Source organism: Poecile atricapillus, chromosome 3 (genome assembly GCF_030490865.1).
Source record: "Poecile atricapillus isolate bPoeAtr1 chromosome 3, bPoeAtr1.hap1, whole genome shotgun sequence".
NCBI classification, from domain to species: Eukaryota; Metazoa; Chordata; class Aves; order Passeriformes; family Paridae; genus Poecile; species Poecile atricapillus.
In genome coordinates this window covers 38,669,089-38,696,673 of record NC_081251.1, presented here as the reverse complement: position 1 = coordinate 38,696,673, position 27,585 = coordinate 38,669,089, and the positions used below count along the sequence as shown (strand labels likewise).

Sequence of the window (27,585 nt, the reverse complement as noted above, 5' to 3'; positions counted from 1 at the left end):
GCACTGAAAGCAATGAGGCACTTTAGTGGGCCTTTAACAAGCCCTAAGTCTGCTAAGCAAGCAAATTAATTTGTTTAAGACTTTACAAAGACGCATTTCTTCCGTAAGTTATATAGAGTAATAACCAGATTGAGCCACATTTTCGTTTTACTACTCTGCTGTAAATGGGTTCATTTCTGGCTCAGTTTTGTTAGTCTGTCCCTTTGTTAGGCTTTATCCTATGAAAAGTGTAGAATGCCAAAAGAAACATCAAACTGACCCAATTCTGCCCTCTCCTCCAGCAGAAATGGATACTGAACTACAGAAGTTTATTTCCTATTTCTGGAAGGAGACTGTGAAAGAGAAATTTGCCTTTGTGAATTAACCCATGGACAGATTGATTCATTTCATCCTGTTGGTATTGAATATTGTTCTTATTTTAGTTGAAAGTTTGCAAAATGCTAGCTTTCCATGGACAGGCTGCTGAGGAAGTGATCCAAAAATAATATAAATTGAAAGTGTTTGGTTTAATGTACTTTTCTGTTTGTTTGTGGGGTTTTTTAATTTTTTTTTTTTCCTTAAACAAAACAGAACGAAACAAGAAATGCTTTGGAGTAAATGTCAGCAGAAGATTCATTAGGGGGTAGGGACACAGCTAGCTGTGAGGTGTGGGGGCGTGGGGTGGTGGCTGGGGTCTCTCCTGCTGATGGAAGGCACTACCAGCAGTGGGTTTGCTGGTGACATTGGTGCTGTGTCTGGTAGTTCTGATGGAGGAAACCTGTCAGGGACTGTGAATCCAGTGCTCTTGCTTGGAACTGGATTGGTTTTGCTCCTGATTAATTTAATCTGTAAGTGGTGATGTCTTTAGCAGCAGATTTTTTTTGCCGTTTCTATTGTTTAGGACAGTATGTAATTTTAACCTGTGGACTCTGGGCCTCTGCAGAAACAGTCTGTATGGATCTGAGTTCATTTGTATTGCATTATTAGCATGGCTGTGATTTTCTTTGACAGTTACATCAGCTAGGAAGAGAAGAATGGAATTAGATATGAAAAATTGCTTTGTTCTCCAGAGTTTCTAGAAAACATCTTTGAAGCTCTAGTGTGAAATCTCTAGCGCATCTGCAAATGATTTGTACTAATAAAAAATAGTCAGCAAAACTCTGTTGGAGAAAATAATAGTGGAAGAAAAAGGCACAGAAAAATCAATTGTATGAGGAGATAGAATATTTAGTACTGACTCATCTTCCCTAATCAGTAGAAAAATGGATTATAGGACTAATAAAGAATCACCTCAAAGAGAACAGTTAAACCATGTACCATTTTGTTGAGGAGATCAAAAATACTGTAAATAACCTACCAGTAATGAAATACATGATTTTACAACAAACAAAATTCGCCATATGGGAGGAAAAAAAAGAAATTAATGGTGCAAAGTACCTGCTGTCAGATTGAAGCCTGGGAATATATCGCTGGGGGGAGAGAAGAAGGAACTGCAGAGAATAAAGGTGAGGTCTGATGCTGCCCTTTTGAAATGACTGGGAGATTGTTTTTACCTTTCATATGCACTAAGGTGTATTTGCTGCCTCTCTTTTGTTTTTTGGGTTTGGTTTTTTTTTTTGTGGTAACAGTTTTCAAAGTGCCTTTCACACACACAGAAAACGTAATTTTTAAAATAGATTAAATATCTGTTTTAATAGATGAAATATCAATGGTAAATATTGTGGAAATACCTTTCATAAATAATAAAAAAAAGAAGGGCTCATTTGTAAGTGCAGCCATATTCTTAGTGGAGGAGAATAGGATACATTCTTCTCTGCTGCTCCTCTTTCTCCTCAAATGGCAGAGGGTTTGACAAAAGTTAGATTTTTGTACTATGCATGCAAAAGACTTCACTTCGTGTTGTATCCACATGGCAAGAGAGACAGGAACAATATAATTTAAAAAAAAAAAAATAAAAAAGAGATGCAATTTGAATTTGTGATCTCAACCTAAGGTGATTGGGCTCCGTGCTTTTCATTAAGCAAGTTGGAATGTCTCTTTATGCACCATCCCCAAGTGTCTGCAAAACTGGAAATTAAAGATGAGTTGAGTAAAAGAAGAATGGCTCTGAAGCTAAGAATTTATTGTTTGGTTTTTTATTTTAACTTCTTTAGCTTTAGACAGACACACATAGCTCATGTAGCTGAAATTAATTGAGTCCCCACAATATCAGGAATATCTGAAAGAAAAATTATTCTTTAATCCCTCTGTATGCATCTGTTCAGTGTCTGAAGGTAATTGGGTCATCTTTTCAAAATATTTTCTACAACTGGAAGGACAAGAAGCCATTTTTTCCTCAAGCTAGAGTTTAGATGGTCATTCAGAAACAATAACAACAACAAAACCATGGGATTCTTGGCACTGGAATATAAAATGGATTACCAATTGCTTTAGAATTATGAGTTAAAAAAAAGTAAGAAATTAACAACTTGACATGCTCAAGCATACTTAGATTTTGAAACACATTTTAAAATAACTGCAAAGTTGGGTTTTTTTTATATTTGGTCAGTTTGGGATTATTTTTCTGTTTCTTTTTTTTTTTTTTTCTTTTTTAAAAAATATTTTTTTATTTATGATGAGCCAGTGTATTTTGAAGGACTAAACCAGGGATCTTAATTCCAGTGACAGGATGGCTTAGGAAGTGACAGCCTAATCATAATAAATTCAAGCAGCTTTTAGCTCTATAAAATGATTATGGTCAAAGTGTCTCCAAGCATGGGAGAATATTTATTTGTTTCACAGATGTAAAGGAGGTGTATTTTAACTTGTGGAAACACTGTTATCACTGGTGAGTAATGGGGATGAGAGAAACCTCTTGGGGGCTTTGAAAGATCCAAAGTAAAAATTGGGTTTGTATTCCTGATGAATAGCAAAATCATCCTTTTTCTTGCAAACTAAGCATGTTTCCAGCAGAATTCACCAAGCAGACCTTAAGCATGAGTGGTTCTCACTCTCCCATATGGCTGTACAGGCCCTTGTGGAGTCAAATCTTTGCTACAGCCTGCATGTGTAAAATACTCTTTACAGCCAGACTGCGGAGGACTTTGAGCACATGAGATCTGACTCTTTCATAGCCTCTCTAATGCATCAGGGAGCCCAGGACTTACATTCCAATGTCTGTGTAATTAGTCTCCCTTATGGGTAAAATTTAGGTTAAAAGTGAGGAAATATCCTTCTACACTGAGCAGCAGAAGGTTTCTAGTCAGGGCACACCTGTTCTTCTGTGCTGAAGAGTGCAGGATAAAACAGGAATTGTTGGTGCAGAACAAGCATGTCAAGGGGAATCCAGGTTTTAAAGTGGTTTAAACTAAACAGGAACAAGTCTTACTCTGTTTGCATGGTTATAATCAGGAACAACTGGCTGTGAAGACCGCAGTGATCCTCAGTTTGTAAATCAGATGTTTAGCTGTGAGTTCCAGTGTCTAGTTTCTTTAACACTGAATGCTAAATGGGGAGAAACTACTGGATATACAGTACCAGTCTGAATATTTGAGAACTGTATTCCTCTTAATTTTTCTACTTTGCACGTGTTTTTTACTTCCACTTAAGTAATGCACAGTTCTCTCGGTATATGCCCCTAGAAGTTTACAGCCTTGCTGCCGCTCATTTATGTTATGACATCTACATTCCTGGAATGATCAACTTCTGCTCTGGTAAATTAACTGAAATACCCCATCATTCATGGAGTTTCTTTGCACCACTGAGAGGTAACTCTTAATCCTGTGCTAAAAATAAAGTGCAGGAATTTGGTTGGACAATAAATTAAGTTTGAATTTTCCTCATTGCATGAAGTGCCAGCTCTTCTAGTGTTGTCACAGGCTTTATGGCAATTTGCTGCTGTACAGTTCCAGCTCCTGCAGAAACATAGTTCAGTTTCTATTCTTGAATTTTTTAAGGGTCAGCTGTCAAGCACTTCTGATGTTTGACAAATGTTGAGTAGTTAAGGATATCAAAAGGAGATAGTAAGTGATAAGGGGTAATCAAAAAAGAAAAATGGAAATGCTCATATTTTAAAGTCTCCAATGCAAGTAAGTAGAGGTGACCCTCCTGTAGTTAACCCTTCTGTATGCATATCATTCATTAGCTAGGGAGTTTAAAGTTTTTTCTTGAGATACGTTTTCCAGTTACGGGCTATTTAGGGCTGTATGAAAGTCCAAAATAATCTGCTTCAAAGGAAGAAAGAAATGCCTTCTAGGCAGTATTATTGTAGGACTAAGAGAATGCCGTTCTATTTTTGCCACAAAGCTATCACCTATGCTGCACCTGAGGCCTGAAGGGGATCATCTCAACAGAGTTAAAAATTATGGCTCTTTTATTAATAAAACACAGTGTATTATGTTGGTGCCTGTCTTTGCTTATGTCACAGAGGCACTCATTTAAAGTCATTAAGAACTCACTGATACTTTTATTCTCACCACAGTGCACTAATAACATTCAAAGACATTACTATCTGGCTACTGTGCATTTGTAAAAAGTTGCAATGGTGGGTCAAGACACACCCTACTTTTTTATGATAAATGAGAAATATTAACGTATTAGGCCAGAAACAGATTTAAAATATTTCTAGTGTCAGCTGTCTTGCATTTCACATTTTTTCATGTTCTTACAGTTCTGAAGTAGGTCCTAATTAGTATATCATATGGATAATTTTACATTATTGTTTTCAGTTTGAAACAATGATTAAACATAGTTTGACAAACTTACAAAATGATGTAGTAAAATGTAATTCTCTAACATGATCAAGAGTCTCATCCTCTTCCTTGCTGCATCAGTAAGCACAAAGAATTAATAGAATCTCGCAGTACACTGGTAGAAATTTAGAACAAAACAAGACTATGGGTAAGTCATGGACAAGCAAAATAATTTTCTGCCTATTTGTAAAATGATCTCTTTTAATTTGGCCACTGGTACAACTAATAAGTTCTGAAAAATCATAAGCTTTGTATTGAAAATATCACTTTCTACAAAATATTCCAATTTATGCATGTTTTTCTGCCACCACAGCTTATTTGCATGAGATAGGTTCATCCATGTTTCCATGAAAACAAATGGTAAACCTCCTGCTGAATTTATTTATTAAGCTTTGCTTAAAAAACTGGATGCTATTTTCTGTTCAGCTATTCCCACTGGGTTTTCACTGGATAGGTTTAATTTTGGCCATGGTGATGTGAATGGTGTGACTCTTAGTTTAATTGGACCAGGAACTGACCCGAAGTGTTTTGCTTATTATCTTATCTTCATTATCATGACAGCTATTTGTGATGCCACAAAGCAGAGACATCATGGGTAAAACAGACATCTAGAGGAGGTAGATTTCTAAGCCTCATACACAATATTTTATTTTAAATGACCTGTAGTAAGAGAAAATAAGTGGTGGAGGATCAGTGATGATTAAAGATATTTCAACCTTGCTGTTAAAAAGAGTTGATGTTTTTATTGTGTAGTGGTGAAAATGGAACGGAAGGTTACAACTTCTTTCTGATTTTTAGCATAGTTGTAATGACTATCTACATGCGCTGCTTCCTATTCTTAATTTTCATCTTAATGATGTGCAGGACACCGGATCAAGGTTTCTCTTTCTGTTTTGATTCCAAAAGTGTTGTCTACTGTCACAGCAGAAGTGAACTTCATCAGACGTGACTTGACTTTACATCTGTGCAGGAGGTTGTCCCTTGTAAAAGAGTAGACTTGTGAATGAAACCTTTGTCTTCAGCTTCCTTGTAATCCTGCAGTACAGTTGAGCATGTTAGCTCAGTTGGAATAATGTGCTGATTTTCTAATGATGAAAAAAAAAAAATAAATTAATCCCTTTCCTCATTTTAGGTTCCCAGTTCTGTACTTAGATTTCACACTACCTGCTTTGGTTTTAGCAACTCTGATTTCAGTCTGTCACCTTCCCTGGCTAAATATGAAAAATGATGCACTCCTTTCCTTGAAGGAGAGTATTCAAGAAATGCAGTCCTGGTGAGGATGCTGTTTTGTAGCAGCAGGGTTACTTTTTCCCTGTCATTTTCTTAATTTGGTCTCTGTTTCAAATCTTTATCAGCACCTGTCCTTTTAAGGAAACATATTAAAATGTCTGGGGGTAAACAGAGGATTGATTTGGTGTGAATGTACAGCTTCTGTGCTTTCGCAATACATGCAGTTATGAACAGGGATACCGCATGCTTTAATGTCCTTATGGACTCTTAACTGCTTTGCTTCCTTGCCTTTGCACATGCTGTTTTTAGTTCTCTTTTCACTATATTAGTCATAAATTAAATAGTTTTGGTTTTTTTAGAACAAGGAGCATGTTGTATGAAATGCTGGATAATGCAGTCAGGGCTGGAGAAGGGTTATCCGTTACAAAACTGTGGAGATATAGAAAAAAATACTAAAAATACTTGGGTTAATAAAATGATAACAATATTCTGAAATATTACAGAATATATTGCAGTAGCTCAAATATATTGATGACTGTCTGACTGGGTTAGAGATAAAAGCAGTAGACATGCATTTGCTCTGCTTGCTCTCATTTAATTTCATCATAGTGAGTCACATAGGCATCAAGATTTATACGTGTCTGATAAGTACTCAGGATAGAGAGTGCTAATGATGGTTGTAATGCTTTCTAGAATTCTATTTCTTCTGACTTTGGTTGACATTGTGACTCTAAATACTGCAGATTTTGTAAATTAGTAAGTGGGAGACAGAGGGGGGGACAACCCGCCTCAGAATTCACAGCATATTCATCAATATTTAGTCATCCATAGGGTGATTTTTTAAATTCCTCCCTTCTCCCCATGTCTGGACAGCAGAGTGCATGGTGCTTCTCAGGGAATATTTATCAGATTGGAGTGTGCATTTATTGGAAGAGATTCAGGGAAAGTAAGTCATAAAACATGCTGAGGGCTTTTTGTGTGGTTTTATTGGGTTTGTTTTTTTTGGGGGGTTTTTTTGTGTGTGTGTGGTTGGTTTTGTTTTTGTTTTTTTTTTCTTTTGCAAGGAACTTACTTATCCTTCAATTCATAGAAAATCTTTTTCATCAGTGATCAGTGCAGAATGGAGAGACTTGGCTGAGTCTTACTGGTTCACATGGGACGACTGTCTCTAGCACAATCTGTTTCTGCTGATGGCCCGAGCACTGACATGACAGATGCTTGGAAAGCTGCTGTCCCTACTGCCACTGTTGTTGACACCATTGCAAATTCTTAAAGGAAGGTTGCAAAGAGTCTTACTCTAGTTGAAAAAGAAGACCCACAGTTAAAAACAAGATCGTCTTTTACAGCCTGATCTTGTGGGGTGTCTCTTGCCATCAAGAGACATCCATCTTTTGCTTTTGGATGGTCTTAACTGTAGTTTGAAGGTCTTCACCTCTTTAACTGTGGTGTTAATAGGAGAATTTGAAATATTGTGAGGTGTTTGCACATCTCTTACTGTCTTCATTTATATGACTTAGGTGTTTGCTGCTGTTGTAGCAGTGGTCCTTAGAGGAACTACTTTTCCAGGACATGAACAAAGAGAGGAGTGACAGTATTGCAGCTAGAAAAAAAAAAAAAATGGGAAAAGATAGCTACGGGCAATTTCCACAGCTCTTAATAAGTAGCAAGAGCAAGTATAGCAGAGAAAATCAATAAAAGCCCCTTGTCTACCCCTCCTTACCTCCACAGCCCATTCCTGAAACCCACAAGAAAAAAAGATGCAGGAATAAAGCATTTATCTTCAATGTGCCTGTCTGTTAGGTACGTCCTGTGGCTGACAGCAAGGCTCTTTTCGACTTTATCATTTCATTCTTGTTTTGGTGGAGGAGAGTCAGTTATTCTGTTTAATTCTATCAGCTGTTAGAAAGTATTCCCTATTCTGATACTTTCCTTTGAGCAGTTTAAATTCTTCTGAAATGGCACAGATTTTACTGAAGGCTGTTGTTGCTGTTTAGTTTATCAATGCCTACATGTTTCTGGCAGACTCAAGAAGAATCAGTTGATTCTGGGGTGCTCCTCTCCATCTAGTTAATGGGAATATATCCCTTTTTTGCTCTTATTTTTCATTATTTAACCAGAGAAAATAGAGTTTGGTCTGGTAACAATATTAAGTCTCTGTGTGGGGAATAGATCCCAAACACAAATTTTGACTTAGGACTCTTATTACTGAGCATCCTTCTACATAATTTTCTCCTATGAAGAAGACTGCTTAGCCTGAAATACTGGACAAATACCTACTGTAGGTAACAGAGAAGTAGGATGAAATCTCAAAATGAAATAAAACCAAGTGTGGGTTTGTTTCACTTCTGCTTAAAACAGAATAGAGGCCATAAATCCTAAATTTTCAGGCTGTACTATACCTTTTCATGACTAGTGGAACTTGAAACAGAGCAGGGTAACCATCTTTCTGCAGCTCTTCATATGAAATCTAGTTTAATGGCTATTACCACAAAGAGAAGGATACAAAACTATACAAAAAATATACATTAGGCTTGTATAAATTAATAAAATAATTTTGAAGAATAAACAGTATTTTGAATTTTTCTCTATTGCAACCAACTGGAACAATGGCTAAAAAAAAGCCTAAACTTCTCATTTTAAACACTTCTCATGATGTGACATAAGGACATTGTGCATATATTGTTGTTGACTTGGTCACTTCAGAGTGAGGACCTATGAAGACAAGACTCAGTGAAAAAGTATGTTATGTTGCCTAATGAGGGAATAGGAATTCAAAATTGACAGGTTTGGTGTACTTAGTGTCAGGAATTCAAGATGAAGAAGACAAGGCAGTAAGGTGTCAACGTGCCTGGAAGAATAGTATACACATTCTCCTATATAAAAATAGCAAGCAAGAAGAGCTGAGTTACCATGATCATGTGTTACTGTGCTCTTCTTCTTCTATATATCTTCAACATATCTGTTGCCCAGAGAATTCCAATCCCTGGAATTGTTCAAGTCCAGGCTGGATGGCACCTTGAGCAACCTGGTCCAGTGGAAGGTGTCCCTGCCCATTGTGGGGGTTGGGGATGGAAGTTTGGAACTAGATGGTCTTTAAGGTCCCTTCCAACCCAAACCATTCTGTAATTCCATTATTCTTTCAAGAAATAGTAACTTCAAGGTAATGTTTGCCCAAGTTTGTTGAAATATAAAATGATTTTATTTAGAGAAATTGAGAATAAAGAAAATGACTGCAGCTTTAACATGCTTCTGATGCAAAAAGAAAAAATAAAGGAGATAATGCAGATGTATGGATTGACAAATGTTATGTTATTCTTTTATACAGAAAAATTGCATTTTCCCATTCCACTGACATATTTAAGCATGGCTACAGCCTTAATAAAGTAAACCTAAGCCCTACACAATTAAGGTTACTCTACAGAAGATTAGGAACTAAAAGCAGCAGAAGTTTGCATTACCTGTTTAACCTTCATAAGAACAGCAGTGTAGTCAATCTTTGCAGTTTAACAGAAATGATATAAAATTTGAGGAGGAGACATAAATTTTGTTGCATATGCAAAGAGCTGCATGTAAATGGGCTATATACCTGTCGAAACTTTAGCTGAACAATATAGACTGAGATAATATCTCAAGTCAATCCCTTCCTAAAGTTTTGTGTTCTTGGATTTGATTTACTGGTAAAACCACATAAACCCCCCTAATCTTCCTGCATTCTGGATCTGTCTGAGGTTTTGCTTTGTCCCCTGTTCTCTTCTGACTTTCTCATCTGAGAGTGCTACTTTATGTGGAAACTACTCATCTATCCATATGAATTGACATTTGTTGTCTTCATTTGTAAGATTGTGATGTTTTTTGGGGATATTTTTTGGGCTCTGTTGATTTGGGGTTTTTTTAAGCAGGTCAGTGCACACAAACTCTTTTATTTGCACATAAAATCTTAACTCTTACAACCTGTTACAAATACTACAAAGAAAAAAGGAGCATTTTACTTCTATATGCCAGTGGATGTAAATAAAAGTGCTATGTACTTACATAGTGTCAGGAATAATTTATATTAATTTTTAGGACAATTACTATACGATTGATTAGACTGTGAGCCTTGCTGCCAAAGGATGTTGTAGAAACATAATCACGGAAAAGGTCAAGTGTCTGTATTTCTAAATTGTACAGCAGAAACCCTTAGTTCTGCAGACCAGTTATGACTGGGGGAAAATTTTATAGCAGCTTCATGGCAAACACAAAGCAGATGCTTTAAGTGAATTCAGTTTAAAAAAAAAAAAAAAAAAGGAAAGAAAAAAGCAATCAGTACAGCAACCCTAGCAATACGTATTTTCACATTAAATTCCATTTCTTTTTCACAAGCTCCCATTATAAGACTTTGATGAAACAGCTTTTTTTTGTCTTCTAATCCACAGTATGTGATATGTTCAGGACTGAAGGAGGATGAGTGGAAATCCAGCACAAAGTATGGGCTGTTTAAGATATTTGGAACTACTGGATAAACATAAGTGCAAAGCACAGATTGGAGGATATATTGGCTTAAGTCCATCCAAAGGTTCTTGTTGGGAATGTTGCTGGTTGAAAACCAGTATTCCTTTAGTGCTCATGTACATTTGGGCTCATTCTTGCAAATATGTCCAGTAAAGTCACTCTTACATCAAATGTGCTTGCACACATAGTCAGAACCTCTCACAGAATTTGAAAGAGATTCCAGTGAGCTTTGCATTCCTTTTGCATCTTTTAACTCCTCATTCTGAATGACATTTTGTTTTCACAAAGTTCCTAGTTATTATCACATGACTTAAATGCAGATTGAAGTTTCAAGCGCTTACGGGCCTTATAGGACAATGAAACAAAAAGGGCACAAAAGTGCACAAAGGTGCTTTATTAACTCAACATGAGAGTTAGTGGCTGAGCAAAGGGGTTGGCGCACTTTGTAGTGCAGGATGTAGCATGTTTATCAGGGATTCCCAGATCCCTCAGAAAAGTCCATCATTAATAATTGCTGTAGCTTCAAAGATATATTGGCAAAAACCCTAATAAATGGTTTCTGCATCTGCTATTTCAGTGATGTCATAGGTTAGTTTGTTCCAAAGAAAGAAGAAAGATGAGACATGGAAAGAAAAACAGAGGGTTTTTTAAATTTCTCATAAAGAATGTGTGCTTGTTAAAGTCTTTAACAGTGCAATTTTCTGCAGTCACTAATAACTGAGTATGTTTACTTGTTCTTTGGTTCACCCAAGCTATTTGCTGCTCATACCATTCATCTTTGGCTGCATGACAGGCCAGTAGAGAGGGTTGTTTCACTGAAATATGAATGGTCTTGAAGCATGTACATGTGTACACACATGCCCACAAATTAAGATTCTTCAAACGTGTGTCCTGTCTGTACTGCTGCTGTAATGCAGGAAATTGCCAGCTAGCATTTGTATTCATATCAAATTAGTTTTCATCACCATCCACATAAATGTCGTAATAGCCTAATACAGTCATAAACAACTTGACTGCACCAGTATTTTGTTTTGAATTTAGAGAACTAGTTATAGTACACCAATTCTTTACTCAGAAGCTCAAATATGCCAACATCAGCTTGGTATCTCATTCCCTGTAGGCATACATTTCTCACTTCAGCTCCGTCACCAAGATTTTGTGTGACAAGCAATAAAAAGCTCTACAACCATATGTGTATGGATCTAGGTGGATCCAGCTATTATTAAAGAATTTTGGACAATCTGCTGTTCTAATTTCTCATCACTACCCAGCCTCATAGGAGGCTAGATGTACTTCATGCATATGAAAACAGGAGATATTTTATGAGGCTATGCAGCTGGGTGCCATTTGAGGATTACTGGTAATTCTTATGACTGGATACTTTATGTTGGCATGCCAGGATAAGCAAGTGAGAGAAGGATTTATTTGAAGCTGTCGCCTGGAGAGCAGTTCCACCATTTGCCAGAGGCTTGGGTTGGGTTTGTAAACATTGTTTGTCTGCTCCTGTTTGAGGTGGGGTATAGTGTGCAGTATGTGGGTTGACCAGCGTGATACAGGAGTCACAGAAGACCCATATTCTTTTGGACCATTAGCTTGAGCACCTGTCAGGATAGCCTTTGGCAACTGGGAACTGAGTCTTGGGTCTCCACAGACTACAGTGAGAACTGAGCTGCACATTACATGTGTAAGCACTAACTGAAAATAAGGTGTTGTAAAATCTTGGGAGAATTCACATTCCAATTGTTTAGTCTGTGGCCTGTTGTCAGCTGGGCAGTCGAGATCAAGGGATTAATTTAGACAACTTCACTAAAAATATTTACACTCTATCACATTGCTGCAGTTTCTGTTGATGTTTCCCTCCCAGCAGCCCTTTTTTTCCTGCAGAAGCCCTCTGGGCAGACTCAGGATACCCAGGTCCCAGTCTGACTTTGTATTTAAATCCCGTGTCAGAGTTGGCTAACCATTTTCCTTTGTGTAGCTTTCCTGTCACTGTCTCAGAGGAGACCCATTTGAGATCAGTGGGTCTGCTGGACTGGTGTGCTTGCTGGTGATAAGGAGGTGGGTTGTGTAATGGAAATGTGTCTGGCTGAGTGATTAGAAAAAGTTGGGAAGGGGAGGAACTGAGCACCCTGCATGAGGACTGCATGCCTGTTCTGTTTACCATTGCTCAGCCCTATTCCTTGGTTTCTAGTGGACCTCTACAGCCGCTCTATTCTCTGAATTTGTTTCATCTTCTTTTTCTTATTAAATTAACTTCACTTAAAGCTTACTTGTATCTTTTATCATTCAGAAAAAAAACAAAACCAAACCAAAACTCTATTTAAAGATTTAATGCAGAAAATTTCAAGACTGAGGAAGAAGTAGAGCAATAATAGGGAGCTATGCTATGCACAACCCTATGCTTTAGGGTAGTGTAGCAGAAATGAAGATGGAAATGCATTAGAGGCCAGGGAGATACCAGGGAATGCTTTTTATCAGTGACAGTATCTTCTGTCCCCTGGGCCATTGCCATGACTTTCATGCCTTTGTGGGATATGTTTTATTTCTTACCTGGCAGTCCATCCTTTTGAGAATGAATGAATGATTTTTGAATAGAGGTGCCTAATTAAAAGCCCTAAATTCCGCCTTAAGTGGATAACTGAGTTTTGCCATGGGCTGTGAGGGCACTGCTGTAACATGCACAGTTTCTATTGGGAGCTGCAAACGTGTTAGGCGAGGATGAACTGGGCCTCCTTGCCTGTTACTGAACTTCAAAAAATTTAGTTTTTAGCCCCCCTCAATTACATAAACCAGCTTTTATTTTCTTTCTTTTCCTGTTTTCTTTTTGTTTGTCACGTTAACAACTTGCTTCCTTCATTTATTTTCTTTCAGTGTCTTGCTCTTTTTTCAAAGAATTGTGCAGTTTCTTGAACGCTGAGGAACCAACATCTATAAATTTGCCTTTCTAACAAACTACGCGGGGATGTTTGAAGAATTGCTTGCACAAAAAATCATTTGAGATACAAATTGTTCACAATTAGGATGCTGAGTCACCTCTACATCTATTAGATATTTTTAGTAGTGATTTGTCAATCAAAACCAACAATTAAGGCTTCTCTAAATAAAGAATTTATGTTTTCCCCTCATGATAGTGTCACTATCAAGGAGAATAGAGCAATAGGAGTGAACTGTAGAGCAAAACAGTTTGTCCTGAGGACTTGATGTTCACACTAAATAAATTTCAGGGAGATATTATTTGTGGTAGGTCTAATCTGATCCAATTGTAGCTGGAACACAAAAGTTTCACTCTTGGAGCACATCTAGTTATTTTCCTTTGAAAACAGACCTGTTCACTTGCTCTTTTATGTGCATTTTATGTGATAGGACCCAAAACACAGTAAGCATGGATGACTGAGAAATCCCTTCAAAAGTCCACTCTGCATCCAAACAAAAATGTGAATGTGGATGCATTAGTGTTATATTGGCATTCTTTCTATTTATTTTCAGTTTTCACAAGTTGAAACCCAAGACACAAATAAGAAATTATAATAAAGAAACCCCAAAAATAGAAATTCTAAGTTTCCAAACCCTTAAAAGTTTTGTAAATGTTTTAGAGTATTGGTATCTTTAAAAATATACCTGCCAGCTGGGTAGATACAATGGAGATTGGCCATGTGTCTGTATTGCAGTCTTTGTATGAAATGCCAGTGGTCTCAGTGCACCTTTGATCTTCCTTGTTTGTCTTGTCTTTATTGCATGATTCAGGTCATCCATTGTCCAAGACACCTATTACTTCAGTGGGTTTGGTTCAAGCCCTCAGGGCTCTAATTACTCAGCTGACTAATGCCAGTAAGTTTTTGGAAATCTGCAGAGAACTATGATTGCACAGTTCCAGAGAACCTGGGCCTTGCATGTACACAGAGCTGTTCTCTTTGGGGGTTTAAAGGATTAAATGTAATAGTAATGTACACTGAAACAGAAAGTGTGATAATCTTAGCTAGCCTGCTTACGTGGCAGAAGCAGCTTGGAAGTGCACAGCATTTTCAGTGAAAAAACCTTTTGTCTGGTTAGATAAATATCTTCTTGTCTTCTTTAACAAAAATAAAGTTCATGTTTTGAGATTGCTTCGTGCTGGTTCCATAAAGCTTCCTTGGATATCTAGCTCCTTTGTTTTGCAGTGGTGTTTAATCACTTTGCAGTATCATACACTCTTCAGCCATGCACATTATCCCTTAATTATATACGACTAAGCCCCTCTTGACTGTAAGACATGTTGTTTGTTCAAATGCACTTACAAATCCATTTTCTTATCAGTTCTTTGCTGAACATTTACACAACGGGGTACTGTTTAAATATGAAAATAAACCTTTTATAAAAAAATTGTTTGACCCACCCACCTGGCCTCCATCTGTGATTGTTCTGTCTCTGCAATCTGTTGTCTGCATTTCCTCAGCGTGTTCTTTATCTTTTTGGATGGCTGCTATCTTTGAGCGACTTTATTGCCCCTCCCTATTTTCTCTGTGCTTAGTAGAAAGTGACATTTTCAAATCATAAGGATCAGCCAGGCAGATTTGATATGCTCTCTGCTATAAGACACACTTCTGTTCAGACTATGCAATTAGTAAAGACAACTTCATTTCACAGTATCACAACTCATGCTGTACTATTTGGAATTAAAGCATTGTGTGAATCCAAGGAGTTTTATCATAAAAACTGATACAGATAAATCTGTCAGAATTAGTAATGTTTTTTCTTACCACATGCTTACTGAAACCCCAAAGTTTTCTTCATATTTTGTTCCAATTCAGTCATGTCAGTGAATTACTATAGTAATGCTTTCCCTTTTTTACTTTTTTTTTTTAATTAAAGGGGAGTTATGTGTTTGTAATCTCTTAATAAACTGACACTCTAATCTTTTGATAAAGAGGTTAAATCCATTTATATTTTAAAGGATTATAGTTAAATTCTTACAAAGACAGTGAAATTTCCAGTCTATGCACTGATAAATTTTTATTGTCTTCTGTGAACCTGGAAGGGAATCCTTCCTTAAAGAAATTAGAGTGTATTTTTTGTTTCCTTTCTGGCAGCATTTCTGTTTTTTCCCATTCCAAGCCAAATGTAACTGTGGAGAACAGTTGCTTTTTTGCATTAAAGTTCCTTCAAAAGCACCACAAAGATTCAAAGGCATTAGCATATTTTTTCTGAGTAAGTAGGACAATCAGCATTAAATGTAGAAATATTTGAGACCAGGATATGCAAGTAAAGTTATTTTTAGATTCTATAGCACTGTTGTTCTGAAGTGGAGTAATTTCTCTCTTGTGGATTCTTAGAAGTTGGTCTTTTGTTTGGATGGATTTGCCTGCTGTATAATGATGGCCTTAAGGAATGTGTTACAGAAACCTGTGAAATTTTTTTTCTGGATTCAGGCCTGGAATGGTAATAGTAGGTCATTGTCCAAAGGAAACAAAACTGTGTTATTAAGTTATTTTAACTTCATTTCAATTGGAAAGCTTATAGACATGCCTGCTTCTATTCTATTTCACAAGAAAGCCCTCCAGATTTATTTCTTGCCAGCCAATTATTAAGCACCATTATAATTAAGTTAAACATCCACAACAACTTGATTGTCTCAAAGCTTCAGGAAGAAACGGAACAGATCCATTTGCACCACTTACTTTACAGAGAACTTTATCGTGGAACCAGGAGATCTGAGAGAAATCTGAGACTCCCCAAAAAGACCTTCATTATTTCACAGGACCCAAAATAATTTAATGAGAAGTTTTCAGATTATATGAGCCTTTCATAGGAAACTCTTCCGTTTTATTTGTATCTGGAGAGCTGTAGGGCAGGGTTTTTGGGGTTTTGGGGGTTTTTGGAGGGAATCATCTGTGTGAAGAGGAAACCTGGCATAAAGATAGACAAAATATTAAGCTTAGTGCTTTTCTCTCCACAGAAGTACAAGAAGCTACTCAGGTTATATTTTTACTAACTTTACATTTTATTAATGATTAGACATTGTTGCTGAAGGGAATGTTTCTACTCCTTTTCCACTTTTCACTCCATTTTGCAGCCCTGTGCTCCTGTGTTTGTGCCTTCACTGGCACTCAATGGCTGTAGAGTAAACTGAACTGAGGAACCAATAAAGCAGCATACTTCAGTTTTACAGTAGTTTTTCACAAGGTTTTGTACGTAAGGCTTTAGTGACATATGATTTATCTTGCCCATATAATACATTTTTATGTTTTGCAGAAGTAGGTTACTGTTGGGGAACTCCTTTGTCAGCATAGATGTGTTTACATTGTATTTTGGACATCAGCCTTGAGCATTTTAACAAAAGTGACTGTCCAAGTGGTCAGGCTTTTAGAGGCAGGTGTTGGGTGACCTTCATGGTGTCCTGGGGAGGAAAACTTGGCCTAATATCCTCCAGCTGGCTTGAACCAACACTGCCCCACCCATATCTGTCCATGGGTGGGGCCAGGCAGGCAGGTCAAGGTATGGATTCTCCTGGAAGGTAGCAGAGGGGCAGATCCAGTCAGTAGACAGCCTGAGAAACACCTACCTGCAGGCATCTGCAGTTCCCGGGGCAGCACAAGCCATCTGTCCCCTGCAACCACTGGACTTGTCCATTGAGGGACAACTCCGAAGGATGAAAGGCAAGTTGGAAACCTTGATACTGCACACTCATATCTCCTTGTGTGGTAGATGTATTTCAATGATAGACCAAAACTTACCCCTCTTTCTGGCATCCCTCTGGTGGTAATTTAGAAGCAACTCTGTCAGAAAAGCTGTCATTGCATCTTCCCTTCACCAGTTCATGTTTCTTCTAGAAGTTTCTCAATGCTACTCCCAGGAAGGGAGAATAAGGATAGCCAGGGAGTGAGAGGGTTTTTCAGATATTTGTAAACTGTTTTGTGAGGTTCTTTTGGTGAAAGAACACAGTGACTTTCTGATTAGAAGATTCTGACAGCCGTACTGGCAAGACTGTGGATGTTCATTTGGCAAGGGAAATGAGAGCCTTTGGGGGGCTTACTAGGCATTAGAGATGCTCATGTCAGGGGACGTGTTCACTGCTCTGTATAAAAGGTTGTCATATCTTAGTTGTGCTGGAGTGGTGCTGTGTAATAAGGTTGCTATTTAGAGTGTGACCGTCGCTCTTTGTTTGTTTGATTTGAGGTAATGAGGCCAAAAGGTTCTAAAATAATGGAGTTTCTTAAAAAAATCAATAAGAGAGTGAAAAAACCCAGTCCTACCTAGTACTCAGTACTTTTGGATTCTACTGTACATTTTTATATTTAATGTCCTACAATCATATAATTATTTAGGTTGGAAAAGAGCCTTGATCATCAACTCTAAACCAGTACCCCAACACGGCCAAATCTACCACTTAACCATGTCCCTAAGTGCCACATCTACACATCTTTAATACCTCTGGGGACGATGACTCAACCACTTCCCTGGGCATCCTATTCCAAAGCTTGCAGCCTTTTCAGTGAAGAATTTTTTTCTTATAGCCAAATTAAACCTCCGCTAGCGCACCTTGAGGCCATTTCCTCTTGCCCTGTTGATTTTTATTTAGGAGAAGAGCCTGACCCCCACCTCCTTATAACCTCTTTCAGGCAGTTGTAGAGAGCAATAAAGTCTTCCCTGAACCTCCTTTTCTCCAGGGTAAACAACTGCAGTTCCCTCAAATGCTTCTTGTGCTCCAGATCCTTCACCAACTCTGTTGCTTTTCTCTGGATCTGCATCAGCACCTCAATGTTCTTGTAGTGAGGGACCCAGAATTGAACACAGTACTAGAGGTTAAAGTTTTTTTTGTTAAGTCCAACGGCCTTTGTTGCATTGGAAAGTCAGGTAAAAGGACTCAGAACACCATGGAAATCTTTTTGGCTTGAAATTCAAAGATATTTTTTTCAAATTGTTTTAAAACTATTTTCCAAATGGTTTGTCAGTGATCAGATTTTACTGTATTTTTACTTAGAAAACAAGCAAACCCAAACTACGTGCCCTTCCCCTTCCCAAATTCCATTATTTTCATTACTGTTCTGATGTTTTTAATTCTCTTTACAAAACAATGGGAAACCTTACCTAAGGCACACTGGCAATACCAAAGCCCAAGTGTGCATTAGACATCTCAAAATGTTTATTTGTGTATGGCCAGACAAGGCATGGCTGTTCAGAACCTGTGTGAAATCAGAGTTTAGTCACAGAATCACCACTGTCAAAAGTCCCTGATGAGCTCAGTGAGTTGTGTATTATTTAAGTGGCAGTATTATGTAAGCTTCATTGTTTGAGCTATGACCCCCAGAACAGGGAAGCAAAAAAGTTTAAAACAAAATCTCATGAAAACTATTGTATTCATTTGATCACCACTGGGTTGGTTTTTTGTTTGTTTGTTTGTTTGTTTTTGTTTTTTTCTTTAATTTTCTTACAGCTGTTACAATTGAATTTTATATAAGTGGAAAAACCAAACAAAAAAACCAAAAACCCAACCAAAAAATCATTACAGGAATGTGATAAATTTAGCATGAATTTTTCATATATCTGTATAGAAAAAAAGGACCACTTACATCCAAGTTTGCACAGCCAATTTCTTTCTGTTGCGGCAGTTCTCTGTTGTCTGCTGATGCATCCAGCGATGTGTTCTTCTGCTCAGTTAGATAATCATACAAATTCCCTATCAGACCATCATAACTTTCACAACATAAGTTGGTTTGTGATTTTAGATTTGCTGAATTCTTAGTCACTGTAGTTTTAACAGATTCTTTTTTAGTAAAAATTTCATAAAGTTTATAACTGAATATTACCATTTTAATAAAAGAGGAAGGAACAATAACCAAAACCTAAAGATGCAGAAGCTGTGAGCAAATCAAGTGCATTTCTTCATTAATTTTCTGACTGGTTGAGAACCTTCTGAGGAAGACAGATAAAATTTCTACTGCTGACAATACTTCAGGCATGTATTCTTTTTTTTTTTTTTTGTAATGAACCTATACCACATCCAGCAAAGTGTGGTGCATTTGCTCCCAAACTGGCTAATGAGTTGAGCTGTCACTCAACTCTGAGCAGAAGCTACTCAAGCACCTTGCAAACCTAATCTTGAGGGAAGGGCATGGCTGAACAAAAGGGGAGAAATAGGAAAAGAATGAACAAGAAAGCCAGAATATCTCTTCTTAATTTTCTAGCTCACATTTCAGTTTAGAGCTCTGCAACAGGGTAACAGAGTTACATACCTTTGCATTTTTAGTGTTTTTCTATCTCTCACATGTTAATTTCCCACAATTTTCTTGGTGGCTTTATATTTGTCATTTTGAAGAATGTTAATGAGATGCACATGCCTTATCCTTGTAAACTGAAAATTTAGAGAAACATGTCATAGCCTCAATGCAAAACTTTTAACTCATCCAGTTAATTAATTCTCCTCAGAATATGCTAGCGTGTCTTTAATTGCCATTTAGATGTAGTCTTTTATGTACTGATTTGGAATGATTAGATTCAAAGTAATTTTGCCGTTACAGTATAGTGACATTGGGTATTCTTTGATTTGTAGGATATGTTCTTCAATCTGATTACCTTGTCCTTGTCTATAAGTTAGCCATGAAAACAGCAGAGTACTATTTGGTGCCTATGTTTCTTTGCAGCTAGATAAGTTAAAAAGACACTATAAAAAAGACGTATACTGACATGCTTACTTTTGGGGCTTTGTTTTGTTTGGTTCTGGGTTTTTTTTTTAAGCAGATTTGTAGAGAGGTGAAGCTTTTGCTTTATTCAGTAGAAAAACCAGTGCAAGTTACTATTACCGAGCAAGCATTCTTTCTGGGTCTCTGTTTCTATGACCAGCAGTATGTGAACATCTCTCAAAAGACATTAGCAGGATTTTGGAAAACAAGGGCATAGTAGGCTTGAAGAATGAATATGAGGTCTGAGAGATTCCTGACAGGCAACAACAAACATTCAGTGAATGATGGTTTGCAGCCAGGGGACAACCCTATTTAGATATGTCATTCACACTATAGCTTAGGCACCATTAAAAGTCCTGGGTTTACTCTGACTAAAACATACAACATAGTTCCTTTGTTGAAACATGAATAATCTTTAGATGTTATTGCAGTTTAAAAATCAAGCTAAAATAAACTTCTTTTTCAGTTAGACATTTAGCATTGCATAGTAGTTAGACAAAATACTACAGTCTAAGCTCCTTATAAAACAATATATATTAGGTGCCAGAGAAGGCATAACAGATGCCATCTCTCACTATAAAAGTAATTTACAGTTTCAAACATAACCATGACTGGAACATACACAAATTATTGGAAAAGGGGATCAGAGGTTATAAAGTCTCTTTTTGTTACTATATTTCTTATGTCTAATATTTCACATTGAAATCTGCAGTTGGGAATTGTTTTATAATGGTCTTCTTTCAGCTTATCTAAACTTTTCAGAGACTTCAGCTAAGAAGTGCCTTTGGCTGATGTGATCTACCAGCCAAGTATCTCATAAGAGAACAATGCCCCCTAAATGTTTCGAAAATTTTAATTTTTGACACTGTGAAAGGTTAAACCCTTTGCTTTTCTAATGTCTCCCATGCCAAATTGTCATGTGTTTGTAGCAGGTTAATACAGAAGGGGGTTGACAAATCTTGCTATAATCACTACCCCATGTTGCTTTTATCCTCGTCTGCTGCTCATTTTGGTTGTGAAAAACCCTAATATATCAGTGACAGGAGGTCTGGATTTGTGGCTGACTGTTATAATTACTCCCACTGAGGCACTGTCAATAGGATTAAAATAAAGATTCTAGACCTGTCCATCGTAGATGAGGTCAGCAGCACTAGCTGTGGGAGTACTGTTCCTGCAAGCTGTGCTTTTAGTCCTGAGTTGTGGAACCATAGACATTAATATGAAGCAAATATTTGAAAGCTCCAGTGGAGAAAGACCAGGTCTTTTTTTTTTTCTGCATTAGCTAAAATATCCATCTGTAATAAATAGTCTAACAGTATCCATCTATGTCCTGGCCATACATATATGTATGTTAATTTTCAAATGTATCCAAGCCCCAGAGAGTTTCAATTACAGAACAATCCATTTTGCATTTTATAATTAATAAAGTCTTTGCAGCTGCATAACTTCATCCAGGAAACATCTGCATGCACTCTGTGTGTATACATCATTTCTGTGAAGAGAAGGTTAGCTGAATTCTCTTTAATTTTCTCAGGCTTGGAGAAGGTAGAAAGGTAGGGAGTTGATTAAGATAATGGAAAACAAATCACAAGAATGGTGAGTTATGCCCACGCAGATATAAAACAAATTCTACTCCCTGCATGTAGGAAGAATGCAATGTATAGGATCACTTTTAATATGGTCTTATTATAACTTATTCAAGTGAAGAGAGAAGGGAACCTGGGGGGAAACCTGAGCCCTTCCAAGATGAGCAGCCACTTTGCCATGGTTCTCAGTGGGAACAGCCTGGTACCCCGAGTTCGTAGGTAATACTGATGTTGTTGAAACTCTGTAATTACTCTTTTGTCATCCTTTGACAGACTCTGGAAAAGTGTTGTTTTTTAACCATTAGCTTCATCTTAGGGTGCAAAAAACTGTGACACCACAAAAGCTTACTAGTGATGGCAAGCTCAGGGAATGGCGGGCAAACCAGAGTAAATAGACAAGCTCTCTTGCTATGCTAGCACAGCATGTCATCTTTATTCTTATCCTCTTACACCAGTCTACTTTTTAGAATGGAATCAAGCAGTAATTAGTGCATCCAACTCTTTAATTATTTTCATATAAACTCAAAAGTTATTTTCAAAAGCCATGTTCAATCAAGTGTCTAACATGCTAAAACAATTGTATGGCCTTTAAGCCACCAGGAAGCCTTGCAGTTTGAAAAATTGAGGTTTTTTGGGGTTTTTTTTTTGATTGTTTATTGTACTAGCAAATAATTTTCTTGATTAATGTGTCAGTACCCTATAACTGTTTATTCTTTCTCCTTTGCTTATATAAACATCAATTGTTACATATGTCACTCATAGCCCTCACTGTATTTCCATCATTGCTCCCAATTTAAATTCCCTAGCTATCCTAGACACAAAATAAATCTCATAGTGTTTATAGTGAAAAGGCCACATAAAAATTAATAGTATTTAACACATCCTTGTTCTCCTTTCTCCTGTCCCTCAAGTGGTGCTCTAGGGTAGTGTTTGTTGCCCTCTACATCTGCCTTCATTCCCTTCTCTAGAGGTCCTTTGACTTTTTTTTTTATAAAAATATGAAAAGAAACATATACATTATTTGATCTCTAGCAGGCCACTAAAGCATGTGGTGAGCTCACAGCAGAGAAGCTGCTTTTTTTCTCCATTAGGTACAGTCAGCAGCTTATGCCACAGATGTGGCATCACAGTTCTTGTTAGTATGTGTTAATTCCTCATTATTTACTTTTGGCTTTGCAAAATTCCATTCTTTACAGTATTTGTGTAGTCCCTTAAGGGATAGCAAACATACTGGGTGAAAATGTTTGCGAATGCCCTGACTGCAGCGGCATATGTTAAACATGTTTCCAAGTGGCACTGCGTGCTGATGCTGCAGCCCAGCCCTGTGCCAGGCCCTACTGTCATGATACAGCCTTGTTACAGCCAAGTGCTACTGGATGTACCAGAAGAAAGCAACTTAGTCCAAACCCAGGAAGACTGCTGGTATGGTTTTCTGGAGGGTCTTTCATTGTGTACAGCCAGAATAGCGTACTGCTTTCCCTAGTGTTTCCTCAGTCTCAAACCCCCAACTCCAGGAAAGCTCTCTCATCCCAGAGATTTTGTTCGCACTGTCTTTGTAGCTCACACTGGAGCTCTGCCAGCTTCCCAACAAGAAAAACCTCTGTTTCTTGGAGGAAGTGAGAAGATTTCTCTGAGGAGCAGCCATGGCTATTGCAGACAAGTGAACAAGTCCAAGGAACTGGTCAGTGATGGACAGTCCCTAATGGTTTAGAGGCTAAGATACTAAGCAAAGAATTGTGCCTTGGCTGAAGCAAGACTTTGTTCTGATTTATTGTTGATTTTGTAGTATATGGGGAAAAAATTAAAACCTAATTGTGTTGCTTTAAGCTGCTTGAGGTCAGGCAGGTAGGTGCTATTCTGTCTTTGTGCTGTCAGTTACATGTAAGACTTCAGAGTAGCTATTTGAACAAAATAGGAGCTTCATCTGGGAAGAGCTAGTCCATTAAATTAACAGCTGTAAATGACACAACGGAGTGAATGGAAGAGAATTGTATTTTGTGCTGCCTTTCTTGCCTTTCTCCCTACCCCTGTGCTGCCTCTTATAATGCCCCAGAAGCCCTTCAGTTGCAAAACTACTGCTGGATTTTAACTTGCTTGAGGAACATCAAATTGAGTTCACGTTTTAATCAGATCAGCAATGATGAGGATTAGAGCTACAACATCAGAGTGCCGTCTCACCAGTCATATGCCCCTGCATATCTTCTGTCATTGCTTGAGTTCTGTGCCTTGACTTATAATTTAGGCTCCCTTTATAGGGAAGAAGTGCAGCTAATGAGTGCTTTCCTGTACTAATGAAATGAAATATTAAAATGGATGTGATCAAATGTCATTTGAGTTGCTTTAAGCTTTGCCATGAGATACTTTTGTGAAATAGTATCTTTATTTATCACCATTAGATTTGCATGTACTCTGAGTGTTGTTTGGCTAATGTGTTTGTTTTTGTTTTTTTACAATTAACATTTTTTAATGTTCCTTATGGAGGTAGCAGCACTGAGGTTTTTATACCACCTGTCCCTGTAATCCTTAAAATATTACATGAATAACTAAATTGAATCAAAATATGTAGAATTAAAATAGTGTAGAACAAAACTAAATTACTCATAAATAAAAAAGTCCACTGTGGCAATTTGGCAAGGAAGGAGAAAAGGGAGGGACAAAAAGAATCAAACTGCTATTTTTGAATGATTCTTTCCCATCTGTTATCTATGTAGCTGACTGGCAGGTTCTCACACCTTCATAAGTGGTTTGTGCAACACTGTGTTAGTAGAGTTTTCAGTTGTAATTTTCTTTTCAAGGACAATGATATGTGTTAAGAACAGATAAGGACCCACAGGTCCCCAGTTTTTAAGCAATAGAAGTGTTCTACTGCTAGCCTGAAAAAAAAAATTGTGAGAAATTTAATTTTATGAAGAAAGTTGGGTGAATAATTTAGTTGTATTCCTCCAATGAGTACCTTCAATTGCAGTGTACAGCCCTGCATACCCTCCTTTCTGAAGAACTACAAAGTTTTTTAAATCCTCTCTAAATGTGGTGTTCTTGTACTGTTACAAAATTCAGTTCTGGAATATTCTGCCCCTTATATCTCTGGGATTTATAAGTTAAAGGGATGGTTATTAAATGTCGTCACAAGCTTCTTAGTGGACAAAAAGCTAATGGAATGGTAGCATGATATGAATGCCTGAACCTGCCTCCTGTGTTATGCTGTGCGGGAGAATAATTGGCTTTCAGTCATGTAAACTAGTCACAGACACTCAGACCCTTTGAACTCTAATAAGAAATGCACACTTACTTTAAATAGCGAGTGACTAAGCATATAAATGTCTTGATCAAGTCATTGGGAAAAAAAAAAAAACAAACAAAACTGAAAAGGAGTTTTCTGTTTACATTTTGTTATTTCTGTCTGAAATCTTTATTTTACTCTCTGCATCTTTGCCGTGTTAAGTTCCCCGCTGAGAAGGACAGACTGGAAACACAGTAGGGATCTTTGCCTTTTAAGTTGCTCTTTGCTTTGCAGAGGACTACATGTTGGAAGTTCCGGTGTATTTGTCCAGTATTTTGTTTGGTATAAGAGGAACATGACAATTTAAGAAAGGCAGGAAACTATTATTTGGTAATTTTAGCTGCGTTTCTATTGCAAGTACTAAAAAAGAGGACAGAAGTTTAAATGTCTTAAGGTACATGCATACAAATCCATTCAGCTTTTCTGTGCTTTGGTCAGAAAATTCTGAAACAACCTCAGATGAAGGTATAAAAGGATAATTTTGAGTTTAATTTGCCACAGCTATGAATTCACAGGTCATGTTTATCTACAGTGCTTCTCCAAAATTCTTTTTGTTGTCTTTTCTAAATAGCTTGTATAATAGCTACTGTGGCACAATCATGCTATAGCACATTTTATAAGCAGGACTAGATTTTCTTCTAATGCAAACTTGTGCCCCTTTGTCAGAATCAAAGGCTACAAGCTTTGCATGCTAATTGTCTCTGCCAAATAATTCAGCTTCCATCCACTGTTTGTTTTTTTTTTCAGCACAACAAACTCTAAATGTTACAGCAATTTTAAGCATATTTTTCTTAAAAAAACTTAATATATTGATAGAATAATAGAAAGCCTGAATTTCCTATTGGTGTGATCCACTGTTGATTTACATAATTCATCAGCTTTAATCTACTATTGTCTTAAGTATTGCTGCATTTATTTTTTTCTCTGTTGCATAAAATAATCAGACTAATATGACTTGTGTTGCTTTAGCAGCACCATGGGTCCAGTCCAAAGGGTGTTAAAGTCAAAGGTACTCCTCATTGACTTAGTGAGCTTTGGATAAAGTTCATTGTTTTCATGCTCTTTCCATCAATGCAGTATCAGACAACTGAAATAACTGTTCCAAATATCAGTGTCTTTTGATACTTTGCGTTTCTGTTCTGAGAAAATATCCAAGCAAATATGAGTGTAACCAAAGTAAATTCTCTCCTTCTGAATACAGAATGACTATTTAACTAGCTTTAATATTTTGATACCCAGTACAAATTTTCCCCCGCTGTCCCTTTCTTTTGCATACAGGTGGTGGCTTAAGAAGGTTAGACTGTATGTTAGGGTTGGAAGGCAAAAAAAAAGGCGTTAAATAGTCTGGTTGAAAATACCTCTGCTTTATTAGAAGGTTCTGGAGGACTTTTGTGTTTTGTTTTGCATGTTGACAGTGTTTGTAGGTTTGCCTGTAACCGCAGTGCTGAAACTGAGTCTTAATCTGTTTTCAGTTTTAGTGTTGTCTGATACGCACTTCCCTCTTCCTCATTCCCTGAGTTCTCATAGTTTATACGTTCTTAAGCTGGCTGTCTAGGTTGCAGTGCTCTGCTTGCAAGTCTAATGGCAGGTTTGTTTTGTGTGTATTTCTGCCTTGGGAACCATGGCAGTAGATTCAAGAAGTATTTCTAAACATCGGTGTTGTAACCCAACACATTTTTTGATTTCATGGGTTCACAGTGGGCATACCAAAGTAAGAAATTCTCTTATATGCATATTTTCTATTGTCTACCTTTTGTCTTTTTCTTGAAAGTTTCAATAAGTTAATTTCAATCTACTTATCTCTTTATGTGAAACAGGGCAAACAATTGAGCAATTTATGCTGTCTGCTCTCCTCCTCTTTCTTTGTGTTCCTGCGAGAGCCATCTTTTAAACAAATGTTCATGCCTCATTCTTTCCTTAGGATCAGGGTTTATTTCTGGGTTACAGCTTCTTTGGGTTTCTGAGATCAGGGAAGAATAAATTTTGCTCCAAACCAACTTGTTCAGATACCATAAACACTTCAGTGGCCTTAGAGCAGATCTCGACAGAGTTTTCCTTTTGTTTAGGCATATTGCAGGCATCCAGATATTTCACACCATTATTGTACTTTTCTTTGGTGAAAAACAGATGCTCCTTGTATTTATGTGGCCCACTGTTTTAAAATATTGTACTGCCAGCTGCTGAGGTACATACCATATACACTTGAACTCATAAAAATGCCACAAAATCATTAACAGCATCATATGAAGAAAAAGAAATTGTGAACTTATTTTGCTTGAGCCAGCATAGCAGAATGGGCAGTTTAGATGTTTACAGAAATGTGTACCTCATGTGACAGAAACAAAAAGAGATCAGGATAGAAGTCCATGCAAATCTAAATCTTTATTTGTTTTGTTCTGCTTTAGCGTGTGGCCGTGGGTTCTACAAATCCTCCTCACAAGACCTGCAGTGCTCCCGCTGCCCTACTCACAGCTTCTCTGACAAGGAAGGATCCTCCAGATGCGACTGTGAAGATAGCTATTATAGAGCACCTTCTGATCCACCATATGTCGCATGCACAAGTGAGTGAGTCATGAATTTAATAGTAAAGGACGTTGCTTAACCAACCAGGTGCAGCCACTTGCAGCGAGTAG

At 37.4% G+C, this 27,585-nt stretch overlaps 1 protein-coding gene across 7 annotated transcripts in view; it reads left to right on the top strand.

Moving 5' to 3' along the window:
* Positions 1–27,585, top strand: part of EPHA7 (EPH receptor A7) — a 163,108-nt gene that overhangs the window by 26,923 nt on the left and 108,600 nt on the right. For all 7 annotated transcript variants that reach the window (XM_058835176.1, XM_058835170.1, XM_058835169.1 and 4 more), the window contains exon 4: positions 27,358–27,513. In XM_058835176.1, coding sequence (XP_058691159.1) covers positions 27,358–27,513 — 156 coding nt within the window. The remainder of the gene's footprint in view (positions 1–27,357; positions 27,514–27,585) is intronic.